The sequence below is a fragment of the Leptopilina boulardi genome, unplaced genomic scaffold, assembly GCF_019393585.1.
Source record: "Leptopilina boulardi isolate dan_hultmark-lab unplaced genomic scaffold, ZJU_Lbou_2.1 LbouV2_5, whole genome shotgun sequence".
In the NCBI taxonomy this organism is placed as follows: domain Eukaryota; kingdom Metazoa; phylum Arthropoda; class Insecta; order Hymenoptera; family Figitidae; genus Leptopilina; species Leptopilina boulardi.
Genome location: NW_026137994.1, coordinates 873,094 through 899,201, shown reverse-complemented (window position 1 = coordinate 899,201; position 26,108 = coordinate 873,094). Strand labels below are relative to the sequence as shown.

General features: G+C 31.1%; 1 protein-coding gene and 1 long non-coding RNA gene across 4 annotated transcripts in view; one reads left to right on the top strand and one right to left on the bottom strand.

Moving 5' to 3' along the window:
• Positions 1-4,725: 4,725 nt before the first annotated feature.
• LOC127289731 (uncharacterized) overlaps positions 4,726-26,108 on the bottom strand; it is a 160,623-nt gene continuing 139,240 nt past the window's right edge. For 2 of the 3 annotated variants that reach the window (XR_007844210.1, XR_007844211.1), the window contains one exon: positions 17,786-17,926. This is a non-coding gene — a long non-coding RNA (uncharacterized LOC127289731). Of the gene's footprint in view, positions 5,373-17,785; positions 17,927-26,108 lie in introns of those variants that run through there. The other variant, XR_007844212.1, reaches the window with a different exon arrangement.
• Positions 17,704-21,979, top strand: LOC127289730 (uncharacterized). The gene is made up of 2 exons (XM_051317837.1): positions 17,704-17,849; positions 18,161-21,979. Exon 2 carries the CDS (start codon positions 18,384-18,386, stop codon positions 18,609-18,611), a length of 228 nt encoding a protein of 75 aa, XP_051173794.1. The 5' UTR covers positions 17,704-17,849; positions 18,161-18,383; the 3' UTR covers positions 18,612-21,979.

The window sequence follows — 26,108 nt, the reverse complement described above, 5'->3', positions numbered from 1 at the left end:
CTCTCTCTCTCTCTCTCTCTCTCTTTTATGCTTCCTTATCTATCTTTCTCTGTTCTATCCTTATTCTTTATCTTTCTCTCTCTCCTATCCTCTTTTTCTCTCTTTCTTCTATCTCCTTTCACTATTTATCCTTCTTTACTATCTCTATTTCTATCTTCTTCCTCCACAATCCTTTTATCCTTTGTACGTTTTTTAGAGAAAGAAAGGGAGAGACAAAAAGAGAGAGAGAGAGAGAGAGAGAGAGAGAGAGAGAGAGAGAGAGAGAGAGAGAGAGAGCTCTATACTAGAAAAAGGGATGCTGAATGATCATCAGAATTCCTCTAATGAGCGGATGCATGCCGAGTTAGTGATAAGGCAGTATCTTTCTGAGTGCATATTGCACATGCAAATGAAATTAAACGAAATTAATTATTTACTAATTGAAACGGGTGAGAGAGGAGGCGGGAATTTTTAAATAGAACGAGAGAATTGTATTTTGAAGAGAAAAACAGGTTATCTTTATTAAAATACATATACATATAAAGCCAACGTTTATAAGTATTCAATTCTCCCCCTCTCTTGTTCCACCGTTATAAACGTATTAATCCCCCCTCCACTTATAGGTTCTCCATTTCCATTTTAATTGTTCACTGTTTCTAAACTTATTTAACAAAAATAATTAAAAGTTTAATTATTAATTTAAATATTACACATTAAATTAATTATTTAAGGAAAATATTTTTATTAACCAAAGGAAATGGATTATATATTATTATTAATATGGTTTTTTTTAAAAAAGTAAAATAAACGACATTTTGAAGTTTAAGGGAATTGAGGTGAGGTGGGGGGTAGTGGATTAAGCGAGTTTGTAAAAATATCTGAGTATGAAAGTAATATATCGTTTCGGGGGAGTGCTGCGGGCAACTCGTATAAGCTCGCAGGTTAGGTATATATATATATATATTAGAGAGAGATAGGTTCTCGCGTATCCATTGCGCGCGCGAGCAGTGCAGAGCCATAGTATATATATATACATCGGCAACAAAAGTTTCTAAACGGTACCGTAATAACAATAATAACTTTTGTAACTCTCTGCCGGGGTCGAATAGTGGGGTGTACACAGGGCTCTTCGGTGCGTAAATTGAACGTCCAACTTGTATTTATATGATAATAAGAGAGCGTTTAAATATACCCGGTGTACCTTTTAAACTTGCTACTTAAATACCGAACGATTGCCATGGTCTCCAGGCTCTCTCATTTTCTCTCTTATTCTCTCTTATTCTCTTGACAAGAACCTCTTATATACTTGTATATATTATATAATAACATCCAATGGTCCTCTCTCTTCTACCTTTCTTATTTACATATTTACAGAACCCACAACTTTTGCTAAGTTTTAGTTAAACCTGCTCCCTTTTATCCCAGTTCGAAAAGAGTACCTGCCATTTATTTTCTCTCGCTACTATTTCTTTGCCAAGCTTACAGACTTCTACTTCGGACAGTGCGCTTGCAAATTTACCAGTTTAGTCGAGAAATTTTCAAAAAGTTTATATATTTATAGAAACAAGTATTATATATAGAAAAGGATGAGAAAGAAAAATAAGAGAATAAAATCTCCGCCAATGAAGTGAAAGATTAAGTCTTATTAACTCAGTGATAAATTGACTTTCTTAGAATTCCGCGATTTTGAATTTTGAAAAATTAACATCACATTCGTAATTAGTTTGAAAATCCAATATATAGTTGACTTTTTTAAAAAAATCTTTAACTCTAGAAAGCCAATCGCAGAGCACTTAAAATAGTGTTTGGAAGTGGGGATAGCGTACTTCAAAAAGTGTCACTTGAATATCACAATGACAAACGCTAGACGACGTTTAAAACCGTTAAATTAGATTTTCTATGTCGCGACGATGATAAACGAAGAGAAAACGAGCTAGCGAGTAAGTTGTCTGTATGAAAAGAGGAGAAAGAGAGAGAGTATAATTTTAATGACGACGTGTCCGCGAGTTGACTATTAAGAATACGCGTCGCTAAAAACTTTTAACGAGACGCTGGATACACGTACATATACAGTCGTAGATGAACGTAGAGAGAACCACGAAAGGTGGTGCAGAAGTACCAAGAGAGAGAGAGAGAGAGAGAGAGAGAGAGATGTTAGTGGTGGTCGTGAGGAGAGCAAAGGGGAGTGCCCCGGGAGAGCATTATGTATTTTATAATGATCTCACAACAAAATTGCAATTTGCAGCGGGCGATGTCGCCCTCGTTTTCTCTACTCAGAAATCTCTCTCTTTCTCTCTATCTTCCTTTTTCAGCGAATCGCTATCCCTTTTTCTTTTCTTCTCTCTCTTTCTCTCCCAGTTTCCACTTTTCTTGTATCCGCGTCCTCGGTTAGTGGCTACGTCCGATTCCAAAGCTTCATGACGTTTTTCATGTACCCTTCTTCTCCCCCCCCCTCTCTCTCTCTCTTATTCAAGTTCACACCACAAACCTTCTGCTAACTTTAAGAAAGAGAGATCGCTTAATGTAATCATGAAAGAAAGTAAAAGTTGCGAGGAGAGTTTTTATCTTTAGTCATCCCCTTAAGAAACAAAAAATTGTTATATAACTATTGCTGTTAATCTTTTTGAGATAATATATGAGGAAAATAAACGATTTTTTTCTGATGGACGGGGAAGAAGGGAACAATTTAGGTGAGGAAATCTCTTGAAATAAATGGCTTTGTTCCTTTAAGCCAATTCCCAAATCGATATAGCTTCGAACAAACACCTCTATACGAAAGTGGGTCAAAGGTCACAAGAAAGAGAGAGAGAATTTAGTTTTAAAATAAGAACAAAGTTACTTCTGTTCTCGCGAATTTTCGACGAGAGAAAAATTTTACGCGCGAATCTTTAATTCGGTTTCAAATTCGAGAAAGATGACAAATTTAAGAGAAGTGTTTTTTTTTCTTTCCAAATTGGTTTTTAAATATTACTAACAGTGAAAATTTACAGAAGAATAGAATAATCGTTGCTATTGGTTAGCGTTGAAGGAGTGGGGGGGGGAAGTTCGCGAAGCGTACTTGTTCCGCGCAGCGTACTATTAACGCCTACTTTCACTCCAAGGGGTTTCTGATTCGCGCTTCCCCCACCACTTAGATATAAAAAATAATCTCCTATTTGTTACCGCGCAAGGAATAAAAAGATCTAATTCGCTTCCTTTCCAAAGAAAAAAATCTTTTATTATTTATTCAAATGGATCCTTTTTCCATTTTAGAATCATGTTTCAACAAACAAAAAAAATTCTTCCTTTCTAAAAAATGACGACTTAATGAAATGAAATATACTTGAAAAATAAATATAGGAAAAAAATAAACAACAGAACATAAATTTAATTACAGTTGTCTAGTCCCGAGTAATTTTTTTTCTTCTTCTCTTTTTTTTTGAAAGGGAAAAAAATAGAAGCGTTAATTAAACGTCGAGCTATAATGACACACAGGAATAAAAACTTCAGGGAGTTTACGGAAAGAAGTTAGGTGCCCCTTCGAGACTGCACAATCTCGTAAAGTGATTTGCAATAATACTCCTGGCACACCAGGACCTCCAGAAAGCAATATACGTAAGTGAAGTATACTGCAATTAATATATCTTGATTAGTTTTCAACAGAGAATCGCTTCCTCGTGCTTCCACGATATTCCTATATATATACGTTTACTTCGTCCCCTCTCTTTCTCTCTGAAAGCCTCTTATTTCTTTTTCCCACCATCCACTCTCTTTCTCTCTTTCACTCTCATTTATATTAACCCTCCCCCCCTCTCTCTCTCTTTCTCTCTCGTTTTCTATCTTCAATTTAGTTATTGCCTATAAGTAATTATACTGTTCTTGTTAAGGCAGAGGTTCTCATTCAATTTTCACGATAAAAAACGAGTTTTTAATATTTAAGCACTTCCTGCTCTCGTGTGCCATTATTAAATTGTTAATATTGCCGTTTTCCCTTGAAGACTTAAGAATTAAGTTTAATCCGTTTTCTGGAGTCTCATGCTCACTGGGAGGAATTTTTTTTTCTCTCTTTTTAATCTTGTTTGAACACAAAAGAGTGAGAAAATACTCGGATGAAATATATAACAATATTATAATATTATTAATTTCAAAGGGTTTTCACTCTATTTACTTTAAGTCGTTGATATAATCAGTTTAGAAAAGTAAAATAAAAACTCTTCTCATTTGTTTTGGCCTATACGACTTTTATTAAAATTTAAAAAATTATTTGTTTAACGTTTCGACACAAATATTGTGTCCTCATTGGAAACTACAATTAAACGTATAATGTTATTATTTATGAAGCCAAAAAAATATATAAAACATACATATCAATTAAAAAAGGATATATATATATATAATTAAAACTCTCATATCAAAATCAAAATGGAGATACGAAAATATATGAAAAATTTTATTTGGGCTACGCACGTATCTCCATTTTGATTTGGTATGAGAGTTTTAATTATATATATCCTTTTTTAATTGATATTTATGTTTTATATATTTTTTTGGCTTCATAAATAATAACATATTATACGTTTAATTGTAGTTTCCAATGAGGACACAATATTTGTGTCGAAACGTTAAACAAATAATTTTTTAAATTTTAATAAAAGTCGTATATAGGCCAAAACCAAAGAGAAGAGTTTTTATTTTACTTTTCTAAACTGATTATAATATTATATTTTGCAGTTAATAAAATAAATAATTTCATATCAAAAAGAAACACGATCAATACTGTAAATAAAAAAGTATTGATTTAATTTATTATAAATATTTGCTCGAACGTCATTTTGACAGCTACGCATTTATTATCGACTGTCGATTAATTTTTTCACCTTTTTCATTCTTCAAACGAACATTGAGGTCCGTTATAATTAAGCGAATCAAATTTGATCGATTAGTTGTCTGTTAATTAATCGATGTATTAAGATCCTGTCGAGGTTATCATTTGCCATTTACGGTGCGCAATATATATATACATGATGGACCAACGCCTTCGGCGAATAACATTTCGTGTGGAGAATTTAATCCGTTATAAATGCAAGAGAATAAATGTATACTCTCTAACTTCTGCGGTTAATAAACACTGTCATGTTTAATTAGTATATATTTCAAAACACGTCACTATAGCACTCCAAAAATGAAAAAATTGTTTATTTAAATTATTTACAGTAATAATAACATGAAATTATTATTATTTACAATAATAAATATATAATAATGATAATAATAGTTATAATAATATAATAGTCAATCGTAATGTACAGGAAGTAGAAGAAGTCCTTATTTATATTTTCGCGCGCAAAGAGCGCTAGATGACTCGCGCATCCCCCACTTTTTCCGCGCAGCGTAACAGTAACGCCTTCTTCTGCCTCAAAATAAAATGTATGATAAATTAAATTTTCGTTGAATTTAATTTTAAATAAAATAAAATTAAAAGCAAATTTTGATATAAAAAATAAAATAAAATAAAATTGAAGGAAAATTTTTATTTTAAATTAAATAAAATTGGCGGCAAATTTAATTTGGAAATTAAATTACAAATTTTTTTTTCATTAAAGATTCAATTAAAAAAAAAAAAAAGATTCATTATTATTATTGCGATGAAATTGAATGCAACTCTATTAGCCGCAGAGAAGTCATTTTATAAACTTGGCATATAATAAAAGAGGGAAAAGAAAAAAAAAAAAAAAAAGAGGGAATGATTCAACTAGCGCATTTAATCGAATTCAACTTGACGACATTTATATACACCAAAGTTGAAATTATAAAAGGGCAATTCTATTTATCCAATTGGTCGTTGGCTCAACGGCCTATAAGAAAAGTGAATCGCGTGATGGACGAACGTAAATTTATACTTCTTTTTCTTATTTATTTTTTTTTTCCTCCAACGGTAAAAGAAAGCTCCGACAGTGAATTCTGCTTTTTTTATCGTTGTCCTGCTCTCGCAATATAAAAAAGGTCTTCCGCCAACGAAACTCGGTCGAACGTTGAGGGTTGGAAACAATAAGGGATGAAGAGAGAGGAAATGGGGTTAAGGGATGGGAGGAGAGAAGCGGAAGGTAAAGTCAATAAGGCCCCCGTAGACGTAATCCTTGTCACGCGAGGACAAATTAAAACTTAGTCGCTTTGCAATCTCATCAAAGCGACCTACCTATACCCTACCACCCTTGGAAGCTACCCCACATACATATATCCCACACCCCACCTCTCTTGCAATTTTCCTTGAGCGCTCTCGGGATATTTGTCGCGTGTTACCCGTAGTAAAGTGAATTGTTTCTGGGATTTGGCGGTAAATTGCCGTGTAGCCACCAAAATTGCCGCCCAGGGGCCAAAGGGGGAATATTTTGCGAACGAGAAATTAGTGTTCACTCACTCTCTCTATTTGTAAATTGGAATCAAGGTCCAAATTTTAAATTATTTACCTAATTTTGGAAATTTATTTTTTGAGATAAATTCAAAGTTAATGCAACTTTGTTGTTTATTCTACAACCATCAAGTTCTGGGACGTTCCAAATTATTCTACAATTTTGATCTACAATCTTAAATGTTACTTTATAACCTTGAAGTTATCACTTTGGATGTTGATTCCTTTTGGAAAATTAGATTTATAGTATATATTTGAGAAGTTTCCGCTCACAATTTTTATGTTTTGTTTGTCTTGTGAGGCAAACAAATTGTAACTTTGGGGGAGCTTTATGGAAAATTATTAACGAACACAGGTGCTTATAGGAAATAATGAGACTTACAGTGTAAACCTTAGAGGCTCGTAAACCACTTGTATTTGCTTTAACAGCACTCTCGACTCTCGACCACCCAGTAAGTCCAGACTGCACTTACGGGTCCAAACTCTATGTCTCTCTCTCTCTCTCTCTCTTGCACACACATTCTAATACATTTGCACACAAATGTGTGCGTAATTCTCCCTTGGGGGTCGTCTAGCACTATGTATACTTTAGTCTACCTATCTCACTACAATAATTACCCGATTTTACAGAAAACACCATGGTAAAAAGGTCCAATTTAACTTAATTAATCCATTTAAATTAGCTGTGCTGCTTCTTTCCTATATGTATGTATAGACAAAGCTTGGTACTCTCAATTATCCTCTGAATACGGGGGATACATGTACAATTCTATAGAGACAAATTAAACAAAATTGGAAGGCTATGAGAAAAAAAAGTCCAAAAATCAGACACAATTATAAAAATAAGGAAAATTTGTATTTTGCAAAAAAAAAAAAATTTTGTATTCGCTATTCCTGTAATTCACGTGCGTGTAAAATTGAAAATACAAAATGGTTCCAAAATTCTGCACACTGGGTCAAAATGGCTAAATTTTATAAGATGATGAGTAGGACGTAAATCGAGAGGAAAAAAAAGGTTTTGCTGTCAGAACACAATCACAAAGAATAATAATGGAATAAATTGTAAATAGAGAAATGTGTGAGAGAGAGAGAGAGAGAGAGAGAGAGAGAGAGAGAGAGAGAGAGAGAGAGAGAGAGAGAGAGAGAGAGAGAGAGAGAGAGAGAGAGAGGATGGATATAAGCTGAGAAGTAAATATAAATCTGTATCCATTCTGAAACACTGGTAAACTTGATGAAATACATCCACTGAGATAGATCAATGTCTCTCTTTCTCTCTCACTCTCTCTCTCTCTCTATACAAACCCCTTGGATTTGATGAGGGTGAGAGAGAGAGAGAATGAGAAGAACTCATCAGAGAAGGATGAATGGGGAGTGAGAGGGAGGGAGGGGGAAACAAAGCATGCAATCAAAACGTTAATTACATTAAAATGAGTCGAAGATCAGACCAATCAAGACTTTGCTCGGTGATGGATTCGAGTGACCCGCGAGGTCCTCTCTCTCTCTCTGAACAATCGATCTAATGAATTTCGCCATTGTTAAATTGATTCGAAATGAATTGAAATTAAATAGAAGGCTATATAGAGATGAACTTGTCTCTCTCTCTCTTAAAAGCTTCACAAAATTTATGCCTATTCAGAAAATAAAGAATATTGTTTGCGTATAAAAAAAGAAAAATCCTAACCTCACTTCCTGCGGCTAATATATATATCGAATTGCGTGCGTTTAGTTGAATTGCGTACCAAGGGATGGCAGGTATAGGTTGAATTGCGTGCCATGGGTAACCCTAATATAGTCGAATTGCGTGCAGTGGTCGTTGTCCTACATATATCATTGTACGTTACACATTTCCCATCGCACTCTACAAAATAGATTCTCAGTTTGCGTTTTGCAAGGTTATTTTGCATTAACCTTATCCAGCAGGGTTTCTACAAATCATGGAAAACATTGAAATTCAATTTAGATCATGGATTTATAGAAATCTCATGGAATTTTTTCAATTTTATCATTTATTATCTGAAAATCATGAAAAAATTATGAAATTTCGCGAAGAGAAATTTGTAGAAACCCTGTCTAGGCTTAGGACTGGCAGCAATTCGCAATTCGAACTAAAAAGGATCATACCTGAAAAATCGCACGCAATTCAAAATCACCGCTTCCTGCAATCACTTTAAATATAATTTTATTTTTTTTCTATTTATATTACTATAATTTTGATTAGTATAATTAATATTTTTTTGATAATTTTACCATATAATATTTATATATACAGGGTGTTCCAAAAGTATGGAAACTTGTAAATATCTCGAAAAGTACAAATTTTTGTAAAAAAAATGTTCAAGACAAAAGTTGTTCCAAACAAAAAGATCTTTGAAACCAAAAAATTGGGCCCGGAGCCCAATGTTGGGCCTTACAATGAAAAAAGTGGTTTTCTTAAATGAGACCACTAATTTTCAGTATCAAATTCGTAATCCCCATGAAATTCTGCGTTCAGACATATGGTATAAGTGCCCAAAATATTGGGCCCAATCCAAGATATTGGGTCCATAATTTATCAACGCAGATAAATAAATTTTAAAAAATCACATTTTGGAGGGATTTTGAGATCACAGGATTAGAAATTGGAAGCTAATTTTCAAATTGGGCATAGAGCCCAATGTAAGATTCTGCAGTCCAATGTGAGGGCCCAATATTTTTTGGCTTTTTTACTACAAGTTTAAACCCAGAATTTCATAACCATTCTGAAATGGATACTGAAAATTAGTGGGTTTTATGTAAACAACTAATGTTTTTAAATGTGGGCCTCACATTGGGCCGCGGAATCTTACATTGGGCTTTGTGTACAATTTGAAAATTAGCTTCGAATTTCTAATCGGGTGACCCCAAAAACTCCTAAAGATGCGATTTTTTAAATTTATTTATTTAACGAAAAATGTTGGGCCTAATCCCAGACATTGGGACCAATATTTTTGTCATTTTTACTTCAAGTCTATAAACCCAAAAATTCATGGGGATTACAAATTGGATACTGAAAATTAATGGGTTTTATTTAAGACAACTAATTTTTTTTACCGTGGGCCTCACATTGGGCAGCGGAATCTTACATTGGGCTCTATGCCCAATTTGAAAATTAGCTTCCAATTTCTAATCCTGTGATCTCAAAATCCCTCCAAGATGTAATTTTTTAAAATTTATTTATCTGTTGATAAATTTTAGACCCAATATCTTGGATTGGGCCCAATATTTTGGGCACTTATACCATATGTCTGAACGCAGAATTTCATGGGGATTACGAATTTGATACTGAAAATTAGTGGTCTCATTTAAGAAAACCACTTTTTTCATTGTAGTGCCCAACATTGGGCTCCGGGCTCAATTTTTTGGTTTATAAAATGGATAATATTATAAAATAAAATGGAAATAATAAAAATAATAAAAATTAAAACAAACAAAGTGAAAAGTAATGAAGAGAATTTGTCTTGAAATTGAAAGGATGTTCTAAGCCATTTCTGAATGGGTCAATATCTCAGGGAAGTTCTCTAATATGGGCTCGATATCCTACCAAATTGCACTCACAAGAGCTAATAGGAATTTTGATTGACTGAATTAAATGGTTATTGGAAACGCGCGGCTTTTTTTTTTATAACGATTAGCTTCATTAAGGTCCATATAGCCAGACCGCGAGGATATAGATATAGAACATAGAGTCAGGAGGGGGGGGGGAGAAGGTGATTGTCAAAGAAAATAAAAGAAGAAAAAGTTCACCAAGTAAATTTGTTATTGGATCTCGAAACTTATATTTTCTTTTCTACAAACGTCTCATTATTGAATCTAATCAATTTTTTTGATTTAATTCATTATTATATCGCTGTATATTTATAAAGATTTTTAAAATTGACCAATTTATTTTTCTTTTCATTTATATTTCTAAATATCTTTTTGTCTAGAATATTTAATATTTTTAAATTTTTAATTAATTGAACCTAACTTGAAAAATTTAGATTAAAAAACTGACAATTTTTAAATCAATAACTATAAATATAATTATAACTGTGCTTTGGTAAAATAATTGGAAAAATAAAAAAAAAAAAATTGAAACCAATTTGAGAATGGATTGCTGTGATGGAATTGACGCAACTTCGACAGGTGGATTATATATATATATATATATATAATAGTTGAGAGTTTCTCTGCGCGTGCGATTTCGTATTTCGTACACGGCCTCTTAGCGTTGTTTATGATCCGTATCCAATTTTCGGTGAAACACAAAAAAAAGGAAATTCAAACTTTTGTAAGTTTCGGATAATAATGAGTTCACTTGCATTTTTCCCAGTTTTTTTTTGGAGGAGGAAAAGAGGGGGGAGGAATTAATTACTATATATATATAATTTATGGAGTGATTTTTTACAAATGGTAAAAATTCTAAAAGTTATAAAATATTTTTTATTTACAATTTTTACGATTTTGTTCTTGCCCTTACCAACCCCCCCCCCACCCTTCCCCCGTACTTTGCCCTCCTCTGGTGGTACAATAGATAAGATCCGAAGGTACTTGTGGCCGGAGCTATAATAATAAATGACCATGTTATCTGTTAAAGGCCATCTCCGACAGAACAACGATAGGGAATAATAGGAGGTAGGTCGCGCGGTTGTTAACGACCAATCGAGCATTAGAACGGTTCTAGTGGTAACAGCATTATCATCCGCTACTAATACTTATACTTTTATACATGCATTTATATATTTTCATTATTTTTATTTAATATTACTATTATTAATAATATTATTGGTATTATTATTTATTATATATTTTTATTATATATACGTATAAATTTATAAAATTTTATTTATATATTTTATAGCAAAAAAAAAAAAATAGGCTAGCGTTTCTTGAAACAATTTTTCCTTGTTCTCTATATATCTTATTTCTCTTGTTTTAACACAATAATTGACCGACTGTGATGTTTATGCCGACTAATTGGAAATTCCATTCTCTCTTTCTCTCTGGTACATGTTCCAACATTCCACATTTTCTCCTCAAGCGATTTATACTTATTTCTTTATTTTTAAAGGTTCTCATAAAAAAAAAAATATAATCTAAAAATTCGACTAATTTTGATTTTTTGAGTGACATATTTTCTCTTCATTGAGAAATTTTCCGTTTTTTCCCCCGGAAAATGATTGTTAGTATATATAATAAGATAAAGAATTGTCGTATAAATATATACATGGATAATATAATTGATGATTCGATGAATAATTCACAACACGACCATTCTTCAAGATAAATTGTTTCGATTATTTATCATCATGTGTGTATACCCATGTGATAATGATTAACACTGATTTGAAAATCTAAAAATCGTCGCCTATGATGTATATATATTAAATTGGTAATTACTAACTTTACGTATGAATAATTAGTTTTATAACTAAATTTAAAAAAATCGGAGGGTTCCGTACTCGAAGCGAACTTATTTGGTATAAAAACAAATGTTTAAAAAATATGTGTTGTATGACAACTAATATAAGTGATACAAAAAGGAACAATTTTGTAAAATTCAAGAAAATTGTTCCTCTTCGTATCACTTATATTAGTTGTCATACAACACATATTTTTTAAACATTTGTTTTTATACCAAATAAGTTCGCTTCGAGTACGGAACCCTCGATTTCAGTGCGAGTGTAACTCGCACTTGTCCGATTTTTTTTTTTATTTTAGAGTTGTAACGACTGAAGAAATAAACTCAATCATGTTTATTAAATTATTTCTATAATCTACACATAAAAATACGTAAAAATAGTAAATTTGAAGCCCTTTAGAAAAAATTTTTTCCTTTATTGGGAGAAAATTCATGATTTTTTCTAAAATTATCAGTTTTTTTCTTGACAGCCCCAGAAAAATCAACTCCAATCATCCTCGCTATATTTTTTTTTGTAATCTACACGTAAAAATACGTAAAAATATATAAATTTGAATCACTTTAGATCAACTTTTTTGCCGAAAAATACATTTTTTTCTTAAATTTATCATTTTTCTTCAAAAATTTGATAAAAATTGATCATCAACTCCAATCGTGCTTACATTTTATCCCTGTATTTTTCACGCAAAAATACAGTTTTACAGCAAATATGAACAATTTGGATTGAATATTGTGTGCGCTAGGGAGAATAAATCATTTTTTTCGAAATTTTTGATTTTTCCTTGACAACGCTATGTAAATTGATCCGAATCAAGTTCGCTATATTTTTCCTGTAATTTTCACGTAAAAATACGTAAGTATACCAAATTTTAGCTCTTTATATCAAAAGATGTGGCCGCTAGGGGGGGTACATAATCATTTTTAGGCATTTTTCGTAAAAATTCATGGTTTTTCCTTGACAACGCTATGTTAATCAATTCCAATCAAGTTCGCTATATTTTTCCTGTAATCTACACGCGAAAATACATAAGTGTACTTATTTTCAGCCCTCCAGATAAATTTGTGTGGCCGCTAGGGAGGGGGGGGGGTACACGATTTCAAAAAAACCGATATTAATAGGGTTCCGTACCGAGTACGGAACCCTAAAAATATCAATATCAATGAATGACAAGTGCATGAAAGTTAGTGATACAAAAGAATTTATTTATAATAATGTGAAAGAAACTGTTTTTGTTTACACACACTCACACGAGTTGATCCACGTTAAATGGCAGTCAATGTTTGCGAAGGTAGCGAATACGTATACCTATGGCTCGTAAAACTCAATGTTTATGCACCAATTAGCTATGTACGATATCCATGTGAGCCATCCATATTACAAACACAAATATGAATCGCATATATGTGTATATTGAGAGAGAGAGAGAGAGAGAGAGAGAGAGAGAGAGAGAGAGAGAGAGAGAGAGAGAGAGAGAGAGAGAGAGAGAGAGAGAGAGAGAGAGAGAGAGAGAGAGAGAGAGAGAGAGAGAGAGAGACTTTTGATTCGTAATTCGCCAATGCTTTCTATTTATGCCACATAACGTATATTGTATGAGATGCAGCGTGGTCTAAAGTCCACGGAAGGCGACAATTCTGTCATTTATTGAGCAATTAAGGAATTTAGAAAAGAGAGAAATCCAAGTAACGAGTCGATATAGTCCTTTTCTTGTCACCGGATGCATTTCTGTCATTCTCACTTCCGCTTCTACCAGCTGATGCTCAATTCGCTCCCTCCTCGCATGAATACACATTTTAATGTGTAACGTGTTTCTATTTTTGTTGAATTTTTATGCCCTTAATTACATTCTATTATTTATATTTCATTTTTGTGTCATTTCCATTTATTTTCCTTCAATGAAACAGTTAGTAGATACTGTCAATTTTATTTCTCGATTTAAAATTTTATTAATTGGAAAAAATTCAATCATATTTTATTATAGTTTAATATTATAATAATAAAATTGATTAATAATTAAAATCAATATTAATTATTTTTGTCGAGTCCTTCTGATCATTACTAATATTCTACACGGTGAAAAAAGATTTCTTTTATAAAGTAACTTTTACTACTTTCAGAGTAAAACTGGACCAACTCAAAGTTTCTGCGCATCTCTGGCAATTTTTACTCCAAAAATAGTAAAATTTACTCTAGAAATAGTAAAACTTACTATGAAAACAGTCAAATTTACTATAGAAATAATAAATTTTACTATTTTTGGAGTAAAAATTGCCAGAGATGCGCAGAAACTTCGAGTTGGTCTAGTTTTACTCTGAAAGTAGTAAAAATTACTTTTTCTTTTTCTCCGTGTAATTGTAAAAAAAAATTCTTGAAAATTTTTCACATTAACTGATCTTGACCGCAGATTCTCTTCTCTTTGGGGGATAGGAAGAAAAAATTCTTGATCAGTTTGTTGTGCTTAGTTTACTTAATTATTGAGAATAAGGAGGGTTAACTTAAAGTATTAATTAGTTATCTTCATTAAACTTGAAGCACCACTCATAAATTACCAGCATAACCGTAATGGGAAGTTCAAGGAAAGTTCAGAATAATTACTTTCTAAGATCGTTGATTGGGAATTATATTATATATATTTTGAAAGACCCCAAGTAGAAATATCCGTAGCTCGCCGTAATTAAACACCGGCATGGTACTGATCCAATACTGGCTGTCGGTATTGACTTTCAGTACTGGCAGTGTACTGACTAATACACCGAATCAGTACTATGTCGGAGGTAAAAAAATATTAAAACCAGTACTGGCAGTACACTGTCATTCACACCGAATCAGTACTATGTCGGTGATAAAAAACATTAAATGAAAAAGTCTTTAAATTATTTCAATAGGTAGAAAACGATGATTTTTTATTTTAAAAAATGTATATTAATTTCTTTCGAATACTTTCCCTCAAAATTTTGGATGTAATTGTAATGTATTATTATATACCTATATAAAATATATTTATGTTTTTTTAGTTATTTTAGTACTCATTGAAATATGTGCATTAAGTTATTTATCATGCATACAATAACAATAAGTTGAGAATTTTTTTCTAATAGTTTTAAAAATAAAGCAAATGTAATTTTTTCACTGTAATTTTTAAATATTATTAATAATTAAATATTAAATTAAAAAAAATTTTCACCATTCATATTTTACAGTCGTCTTTTATTAACTTATTTTTAATTATGTAATTCATCAATCATTTTTGTCTGTTTTAATATTATTTACGGTAAAAATAATTTATTAAAAATATTTAACTGAAATTGATATCCAGTTTTATTTCCTTAAATCTTTGTAAAAATTGAAAAAATTTTATGAGTTTAAAAAATTTAAGAATAAATTCATTTTATTTTCGTGATCAATAGATAATACAAACTTTGAAATCAAAACTTTTGTATTAGGTGAACTACTTCAAGTCAGCACTTCAAGCCAGCGCGGCTGTGCGGTATGCGTATCTGACTTGCGTTCTAAGGGTTTAGGGTTCGATCCCCCATGCGTGCGAGATTTTTCGTTCTTAGTTTTAAGTGTTATAAGTACAATATTTGTTCATGTGTAATATCAATTATTAAATAATTATTAAATTAAGTATAAGTGCAAAGTAAAAAAAATTAAATATTATGAATTTAAAAAAATAAGAAAATTTACAACACAAATTATTTTTTGTAAAATAATTTATTAAAAATAAAATAATTTAATTAATATAAATGATAATTATTATTTTAATTATTTATTGTTAATAATATTTTATATATTCTAAATAACATTAACTATTATTGGCTTCACATTACCTGTTCGTGGTAAAAATGGGAGTAATAAGCTAATAAGGATGAAATTTGCATTGGAAAGCGTGTTTTAGCATTTTGTAAAAAAGTGAGATTTTAAGTCCGGATGAGTACTTTGCCAGTATTATGCCAGTATTATTCTAGTACTACGTTAGTACTGGTGAGCGGGACAAAATCAGTACTGGACAGCGTTACCAGCCAGGGTTGGTCCACTACTGGCCCAGTACGGCAGTCAGTACTGTTATACTGACTGGCAGTGTTGGGTCAGTACTATGCCAGTGGCACATTTCTACTTGGGACATTTTAACGTTGCACGTAAACATAATGTTTTCATGACAAAAAATTAACTTCTCCACAAAAAAAAAAAAATGTATACATTCCAATTAGTCAATATGTGACTTATTTTCAATTTGGTAAAATGAATTCTTGAAAGTTTATTACATATTAGAAATAATTTTCTTTTTTTTTTTCTTATGGGGAAATTTCTCTAAACGAAAGTAATTTGTTAAGAAAGCAAGTGAAAAAAAAAATAAAAAAAATACAAAATCGAAGGTAAAAACTTATAGACTCAGCTGTACATACTCTATACCATCATAACCACAAGGATATAGGAATCGATGTGGGTGTTGCATGCGAGAGTGGAACTCGAAAGGTTGCCACGACGGATCGGATTGGATTCGAGGTTTCTCGTTATTAATTTAATTACCGCTTGACAGTTCTATAATTAAATTGCTAATTTATCTGTCCGGGATCTCTGGCCGAGCGAACGCGTTGGGCAGGTCGATGATTGCTCGCCGAATGACGGTTCAATTCCTTCCTATATATTTTTGTTTTTCTCCCTTCCCTAATTATTAACTTTTATAAATGTATTCAATTTTTTTTTTTTTTTGGTTTAAAAAGTAAACTAAATTTTTAAAATTATATTTTTAAATTTACTTCATTCTTTATCAATTTTTTCCCTCTAACGTTGATTTTTTACACGAGAAAAACGACGCATCATCATTATCGATGTATTCACATTTAAATCGACGTGAATTGTTCATTCGTCTCGGCATTTATAGCTTTGATGGTGTAAGGATTTATTCTCTCTCTCTATATATAAGATTGTTATGGCTGCTATAAAATTCCAGTATACGTTTTATTTTTTTCGGCTGATTTTTTTTTTTTTTTTTTTTGATTGCCTTGGAAGAAATATTGTGATTGAGTAAATCAAGGATTGTGAGTTAATAAAAAAAAGCCGCATTTATTAATTAACTATAAAATAATAATTTGAATAAAATTTTAACCAATTACTATCTTAAAGAGCCTTTTTACTTTTTTCAATTCATCTGAATTTGCAATTAATAATTTAATGCGCGTAAATAAATAGTCGTGTTTGTTAAAATAGGTTTTTTTTTTATAATTTGATAAGCAGGATGTTTATAGTGTACATTCTCAGAAAGAAATTATCTGACCAAGCCAATTAAAAGGCACATTTACAACACCTTATTATATCGTTGTGCTCGTTTAGACTCTTTGAAACGGGAAGAGAAAAAAGGTGATATTTGATAAAAAAAATAAAAAACAAATAAAAACCGAATTGAAAGAATAAAAAAAAGATTTCTGAAAGCCATCATCCAATGAGTGCTTAAAGCAGAGCTCATTTACTTAGAAAGTGTTTGCCTGACGTGAGATTTAATTGGAAACGCGTCATATTTATCGCCTCTTAAAGCTCGTGAACGAGGCTGAGAGAGAGAGAATGTCATCTCTTACATTTGCCAATGTGTTTCGATTGGTCGCCTTTATTGAGATGATATCAGGACATGCCTGCGCGGCTCGAAATCATTCTCAATAGTTTCGATTTACTTATTATACCGTTGTGATAAAAAAAAAAAAAGGAAACAAAATATTATAATTTTTTTCTCGTCTCTTTTAAATTTCCAATAATTAAAAATTGATTCGATTTTTAAGGTATTACATTGTCAAAAAAAAGGCAAATACCGAAAATGTTTTAATAAAAAAAAAATAAAAAAATTTTCTAGAGAAAAAGATTTTTTTCAAATTGACAATTTCTAAATTAAAATATTATTAACGATTATTTTTTATTTGATGTTGCAGGTTATTTGGTCCTACTACACCATGTGCAGGTTGTGGTCAAATAATACCATCAACGGATTACGTGCACAAAACAATAGGGGCTTCATTTCATTTAAAATGTTTCCAATGTAGCAAATGTTGTGCCCCACTTCAAGTTGGAGATAGGTGAGCATATTATATTTAATATTATATTGCTAAATTCAGAAACTTACTTTTTTCTTCTTTTACATTCGTGCTTCATTCTGTAACAAAAATAATTTTAATTAATAAGAAATTAGAATCTTTAATAGATAAATAGAAAAAGTACAATTGAAAGCAATGATTTTAGAGGTTATGTATCGTGATCTTTGTTGATCTTCTGATTGCAGCAGAAAGAAATGAAAAAACGAAATGAACATTTTTTATTTTCTGATAACATAAAATTTTAAAAAAAATTTAAAAAAAAAAACTAAAGAGTATTTATATTGAAATTTCAGGTATTATTTCATCTCGGGAACATTGGTTTGTGAGCCGGACTATCAAAAAATAGCAAAATCATCATCAATGCCAGTGACAGCGGCGGCCGCTGGAAATGGTGGTGTTCCCGTACGAAAAGGCAAAGTTGGAAGGCCTCGAAGGAGTCGCGAATGAGGGGGCAACCCGGTCGGTCGCCCGAAAAAGGTTCAACCGACTCCACAGCCGACGCCCGTTGTCACGGTAATGCAGCCGCAGATTGATCTCGTGGACGTTGGTGTTGGAGCCGATCCCTATTCGCCGCCACCACCGGGTCATCAACAACACTTCCATCCACATCATTCTCATCATCCACCACATCCACATCATAATCCCCATCAAATGGGCCTCATACCTTCTGGAATACCTGGTCACTCTCATCAACATCCATCAGCCTATCAGGATTGGTCATGGCCGCCCGATTCGTGCGACTGAGAAACGCCACATTTTCACACACACACACATTCAATAGTTGCAAGACAACAAAAATCTCCATCACCAAATATTAATAAAATGATCGCCAATTTTCAAAATCAATGTCTGTGATTTGAAACTAAAATTGACTATATGTGAAATAATGGTGTTTCGAGACAAAAATTAAAGAAGAAAATGGTTTCGTGCTGGTTCGCGCACCGAAAAATAAAAAAAAAAAATTATCAAAAGTACCTGTTTTAATAGGCAATCGAGAGTGATTACAACAATTGTGGGGGAAAATATAGTGCCCGGTTTTTTTTTTAAGGAATGGGGAAGGTGAGAATTAGTGGTGACATTCGTATTTTTTTTTATTTAGAGAAAGAGACTCTTAATAGTAAAAAGAAAAAATTCTCCAGGAAGTCGCTTAGACAAGACATTCTTGCCATTCATGAATCGAAAAAAAAAAGATGCTCCTGATTATTATCGACCCTTGCGATAGAGAGAGAGAGGCATGTGTGACATTTGATGTTTGTCCACGGGGAAATTAAGCTCTGGTGATGATTGTAAATTTTTTTTTGAAATCATTCTAGTTTTTTAAAATTCAAGAAATTCTTCAATAAGGATCAACTTCAAGAAAGGCGATAAGATTGAGTAAAAATAATTTTAAAAAAGACATACTGTTAATGCCTATAACAACTTTTATAGTTTATGGAAATTTTAATTCGATTAGGAATAAACATATTTTGCCAATGCTTATCCACTACTATATTTTATGGAAAGTTTTGATACATTAGGAAATGCAACTTTTCTTTTTTATAATTTTTTCCCCAGACGCCATTTCATTTGAAGCCGATCCTGTAAAATGAGAAAAATTGTATATTATTATCATCGAATTTTCAAAAATTGATTTTATCGAATAGAAACTAAAAAAAAGTATTTGCTCAATTGTCAAAAAAAAAACTGAAGCTCATATGTAAAATTTTAGGTACAATTGATATTTTTTTTTCTTTTTAACGCAAAAGGAAAGACATTATTATTCTCGAAAGAATCTTTGAATGATATATAATCTTGAATCGACAAAGTTGTTAACGAGGGAATAGAATTGTAATTTAAAATGTATGTGAGGGGAAAGAAGGTTCGGCGGAGGGGAAAAAAAGAAGAAGGAGAAAGAGAAAACAAAACCAAAATCGACTCTTAGAAAATTATTTTTCTTTCAAAATTATCGGGCCTTTCGCCTCGTCGAGCGACCAGGACGCCTAAGTTCGTTAAGCGTCCCTTGTTTCCGCATCACGCTACCATTAATAGTCCCCCCCTTTTTTATTTCTCTCTCTCTCTCCTTCCTCTAAGTTTCTATATATATATCGGTTCACCTTCCGCTTTAAAATTCTCAAACGAAGAAATTGTCATTTCTTAATTTTGTGAAATTAATTTTTTTTTCAAACCTTCTATGCGCCTCTTCTCAATAAATTCATTTACAATTCGGAGCAAATTTCCGGAAGAGAATTCTTTTGTAGACGACGTCAAAAAAAAAAAGGGTGACAGATTCTTACAAAAAACAGGGTTTCAAAAAAAGCATCTGCAATAAATGTAATATAAATGTATAATCTTATGACAGAAAAAAAACGTCACGATATATCTACCACGCTCGAGGCCATTACCATTTTTGATTAAATTTTAATTAGGAGAAATTTTTTTATAAACTTGCACAGAGTTTGAATTTATTTTTTCAATTTTATCATATATGATAAGGGTCCTGAGTACTTCGAAGCTCAATTACAAAAAAAAAACTTGAATGTAAACTGTATCATACAAAAAAAAAAAACGATGTTCCGTTCTATAGTGAATTTCCATTCCAAGAATATTCTCTACGTGTATCATTTTTGTGGCTTTGAGGTAAATTTTTTTGTATAGAAAAAGTAGACAATTTTTAATTTATATATTTAAAAAAAAAAAAAAAAAATTGCAAATAATTATTTTCTTGCGGATGTGGCGTACAAAGAATGGGGATATCTAAACACTGTGCACTCCCCACAATGCGCAGTGCGCGCGCAACGAACCAACCCCCACTCTTATCAAACGGCGCGCGCATAAACCGACTTGAACTATTTAATTTAAAAATTACTTTTTTCATTTATGTATACTTTTGAAATAATTAACATTTTACAGATGCTACAATTATATAAATTTTGACTTACAAATATTTACGTCAAAGCCGCATTAAAAATAAATAAATAAAAAAAAAGTCAGAAAATCCAAAGCCAATCTCAATCCAAATAAATGACACAGTGCCATTCCCTTTTTAAATTTCAACGAATCGAATTTAAATAAAGGATTTCGAAAATTTGGCCTTAATTTAAAACTTTTCTGACTTTTTTTTCATCCTCCTCCTACTATTTCGAACTTTATTTTTAAAAAAATGTATGTAAAAAAAAAAAGAAAGATCATGGGGAAATATTTGCAAAAAGGTAGCAGAGATCTTCGGCGACTATAACTTTTTTCGTGAAGAAAACAAATTTAATTCACTTTTTTTCCTGACATTATGAATAATTTGAAATTTTTTATTCACAAAAAATAAATCCCGTCGATCTCTGTGCAGACTAATGAGAAAAGAGAAGATCGAATAAAAAAAAAAAATGATGTAATTTAAACTTGTACATAAACATTTTGTATATTGTTAAAAAAAAATTTGTGTGATAAAAATGGTTATTTACTGTATTAATGATGATGATGTTGAGCGAAAAAAAAACCAATAACGAGCAAATTTATTTCAATTTCGAAAATATAATAAGACTACAACAATGATTTATCCTAAAGAAAAAATTCTACAGCCTTTTTTAAAATCAAAAATTTATTTTCATAAATTGAGATATATTTGCCCATTAAAAAAAAAAAAATGGTTTTTTTAAATTCGTACGGACCAAATTACTACAGATTTAAAGTTTTAGAAAAAAATTGTCACGTTTAGAAAAGAAAGAAACAATAGTACTTTTTTTAAATAAGGAAATATTATCTATATCTTTTAAATTATTTGTATTAATATTATTTTTATTATTATTAATATTATTATTATATGCAGTATTAGTATTATTTTTTAAATGAGAAAAAAATTATTTAAATAAATGTTTTTTTTTTTTTTTTTTTTGTGGAAAAAAAGAAAGAAACATTTTTTTTTCCTTCGTCTGTAGTGATTGGCCTGAACGTTGAAAGCGAACAGCGTGAATGTGTTCGCGTTTAGTTAATTTGTTATTTGATTTATCTCAACTTCAATGCCTATAATTTTTAGGCTCTTGTAAAATAGTACGACACCAATACACGACACACGCACACGACACACGATTTATTAATTAAAAAATAAAAAAGAATACAAGTTTTTAGAAAATGAAAAACTATTTACTCTCACATTTATTTATTAATCCCTGGTTCCTTTAATATTTTTTTTAGAAAATAAAAGAATGAATTTTAGAAAATACTTTGTTTTTCTTTTACAACTAAAAATTTTAATTAGATATAATGAAGTAATTTTTTTTATGTAGAGTTAAATTATTTTTACTTAATATTCGCGCTGTGATTTGATAGGAAAAAAAAAGTCAGAAAGTCTACTTATCAAAAATTTGTTGATTTGTGCACAATTTTGCTGTGCTTTTGTCGATCTGTTTTCCTTTTCTTTTTTTTTTTTTTTAAATCAATATCACTATTCAATGTTGATTGGAATGGATCGTCTCATGAAAACATCCTTTGCTTTACCGGAGCCTTCTGAATTTTTTCTTCTTCTTTTCAAGAAGCGACGACGCTTATTCGTTAACGGTAATGGAATCATGTGACCATTCATACATAGAAAAGCTCTAACGGAAATGAAACCGTCTTGCAGAGTTGTACAGTCGTGCGTGAAGCTCTTATGTTGTCAGAGCGACGACCGACATCAGTTTGAGAGAAAAAGAGAGAGAGAGAGAGAGAGAGAGAGAGAGAGAGAGAGAGAGAGAGAGAGAGAGAGAGAGAGAGAGAGAGAGAGAGAGAGAGAGAGAGAGAGAGAGAGAGAGAGAGAGAGAGAGAGAGAGAGAGAGAGAGAGAGAGAGAGAGAGAGAGAGAGACGATCGACTGAAAGCAGAGAAAGAGATGAAATAATTTTTCTCTCTAACTAGAGAGAAAAAAAGAGAGAGAAACCTAGAAATAAATGGGGGGGGGTAAAAGGGGGAATGAATAGGCTGAAATGCAGCGGGATGGAACGAAGGGGAGCTCCCAATCAAATATACATGAGTTCATTAAGATGATATTTATTGAATGAAAGGTATTGGCATAAAGCCAAAGGCACAATAGTGCCAAAAGCCTCGTTCAACCTTCATTTTGTTATGCACATAGTCAGCAAATCTGTTGCCTTAAACATAAAATCGAACGAAAATTATTTTTAATATATAGAGTGAGAAATAGGCTAATTAATGTTTTTATATTTTAGCCATTACAGGAATATGCATAATCCATGATTTTTAAAAAAAATTTTGATCGATTAGGAGAAAACTTATTCATTTACATAATGCAAATTTTTGATAAATTAGAAAAATCATTTTTTACTGAATTTTGTTTTCAAAATTTGGCGCCCGCTTCTTTTTAGAGCCGTCCCTGTATAAATAAAGGAGATGGTTTGAATTTATATATTTTCAAGTGAAATTAGTGAATTCAGGAGTGAGAAAGACATTAACGTTCACGGGATTTCATTCAACCCACCACCTTCGGAAATCACAGTACGGAACACTTTCAGCCTTGCCATTTCAATTATCCCACTTTTAGCGGGCTTATTTAAATCCTAAGTGCACACTCACGGGGGAAATACTTGCGCGACACAAGTGCAGACGGTAACCAGTGGTACCAATCTTTCCTCTTTCTCTCTCTCCCTCTCTCCCTCTCTATATATATATATATATAGATTCAATCGGGCAGAGTGCATTTGCATTTGCTTCATTATTTATCCAATCGTTTCGTTTCCCTTGTTTCCACTTTGGTACATTTGTAGTGAGATGAAAGGACCTTCGCGCGCGCTTTAACCATTTTGTCGACTATATTCAACCAACATACAGCAAGAAAATAGTATACCTTATTATGCTGAGAAATCTTGTTCTAATTTAATAGCGCACAGTAATACCCTTTCTTTTTTTTTATAAAAAAAAATAACATCTTGAAAAATCAGTTTCGAAAAGCTTCGCCAAATTAATGGAAATCCTTTTTGAGAGAATGTCATTGAAAAAAAAATAAATAAATAAATTCACTTTCAATTAAAAATATTTTTTAAAAATAAAAATACTTAATTTCTTTTTAAATTTATATGTGGATTTTGTAAAAACTTTCTTTTTTTTCCCCATTATTGCGAACAATTTATTTTCCCACTTTAAACGAATATGTCAAAAAAAAAAAAAAGGGAAAAATCCCTTGCGTCCAAGGCAAAAATCATTTATTAACTTACAAGTCAATTCCTCGTTGACAAAAAAAAGAAAACATATGTATATAGAAAATAATAATAAAAGCGTGAGATCCATTTAACAAAAAAAAAAAAAAAATACAGAACACATCTGTCGCCTCAAACTATTAACAATCAAACAATCCCATATGAATTGAAACTGTGATTTTTCTTGGCGAATATTTTTTTTTCCTGATGAGAAAAATTATATCCTCTCTATATATATATTATTAATTTCCCTCGAGAATCTTATGAAGAAAAAATTTTCATATAAAAATCTTTTTTCTTTTTTACAAATTACTATTCTTTTATAATTTAAAGTCGAGAATAGGTAAAAAAATATTACAAAAATTTGTTTTTGAAATAGTTTTTAAAGGCACATAGTTAAAAGTTAAAAACACATAAAGATATGAAAAAAAAAGAAAAATTTACTGTGAAAAATAGAATTTGTGTTTATTTTTAATTTCCCGCTTGAATGGAATCAAATTTTTCATTTCTTTTTTTTTTTTTTTTCTTTTATATGCGGAAAAATGGTAAAAGGTCTGCTATGGGCAGTGTATATTGGGTTGGGAAAACCTGTGTTTTTCGGACTTCCCCCTCCCTCTCACCCCCCTTTTACCACCCTAGGTTTGGTCAAGCAAGAGCGATTAATAAACTAATCATGCCCAGTCGGCAGTATCAATCATTTTCCGGTTGGAGCTCACTTCTCTGCAGTCGACAGCTTAAGTAATCACGAGCCAGTCCGCAGATTGTTTGCTTCGATTCGGTCGATTCGATATTCTCATCACACATACAAACACATATACATATACATATATGTACAAGAGAGAGAGAGAGAGCCTTAAGGGCTCTTCGCAATTTACCAACCGGAATCGATTGACTACAAACTTCATTATCTCTTAATTAAGTTTCAGATTTAATTATACCACTTGTCATATACATCAAAAACAGAAAAAAAAATTCTCCATTTTTAAGAAAGGTAAACATAAAATTTTTCATTAAAGAAAAATTTTGTAGATTAACTATAAGGTAAAAGCACCAGTACCTGGATAAAGTAAAAATTGGAACCAGTAGATGGACAGTATAAAAAATAAATTAAAATAGCCCTCAAATTAAGAAAAAAAATTTGAGATACTCCTTAGATAATTAGCCTTTAGGCAAAATAAAATTTATTAATTGTAGGAGTAAAAAAATATATAAAACAATTTCTCAAAAATCGCTGTCCAATTCTGTCTGAATTGACTGTCCAAGTTAACGCTTTATATACTCTCTAAATCTGAATTAGTAAAAATGTTTACTAATTTGAATTAGTGACTCACTTTTTGCTTCTGAATTAGTAAAATTTTACTCATTATTAGTAACTTTTACTAACAATTAGTAACATTTAACTAATTCTAAAGCAAAAAGTGAGTCACTAATTTAAATTAGTAAACATTTTTACTAATTCAGATTTAGAGAGAATGTTGCACCCAAAATAGTTGGACAAAGATTTAATTCAATTAACTCAATCAGTTTAATTAATTTAATTAATATAATTACTTTTATTGTGTTTTAGTTAAATTATTTAATTTATTAAATAATCAAAATAACTAAATAAATAAATTATTATTTAATTTACCTATTCAATGTCCAACTATTGGGTCTTATCATGTCCAACTACTATACGGCTTTCGAAATACCATATGTCCAACTTCTGCTGCAAATGTGAAATTTCATTATTTCATGATTTTAATTTAATTAAAACATCTAATCTAAAATATAAACACAGAATCCATTAATATAAATCTCGTGAGATTTTTCATATTGACCAAAATTTCAAATGTCCGAACATAACCTACAAAAAGATTTTGCCGCGAGTTAACGTTAAATTTTGCATATATATATGGGGCATTCTATTTTAAAATTATACCCCTAGTAAACAATTGACAATATAAGACATTTTTTAAATAATTATTTCTCCCATTTAATTAAATCAAATTACTTTTGCAATGAGTGGTTTCGAAAGAGAAATTTCTAAACTTTACAATTGTAAAAAAAATTTTTCAAAAAAACATTTAAATAGTATAAAAAAT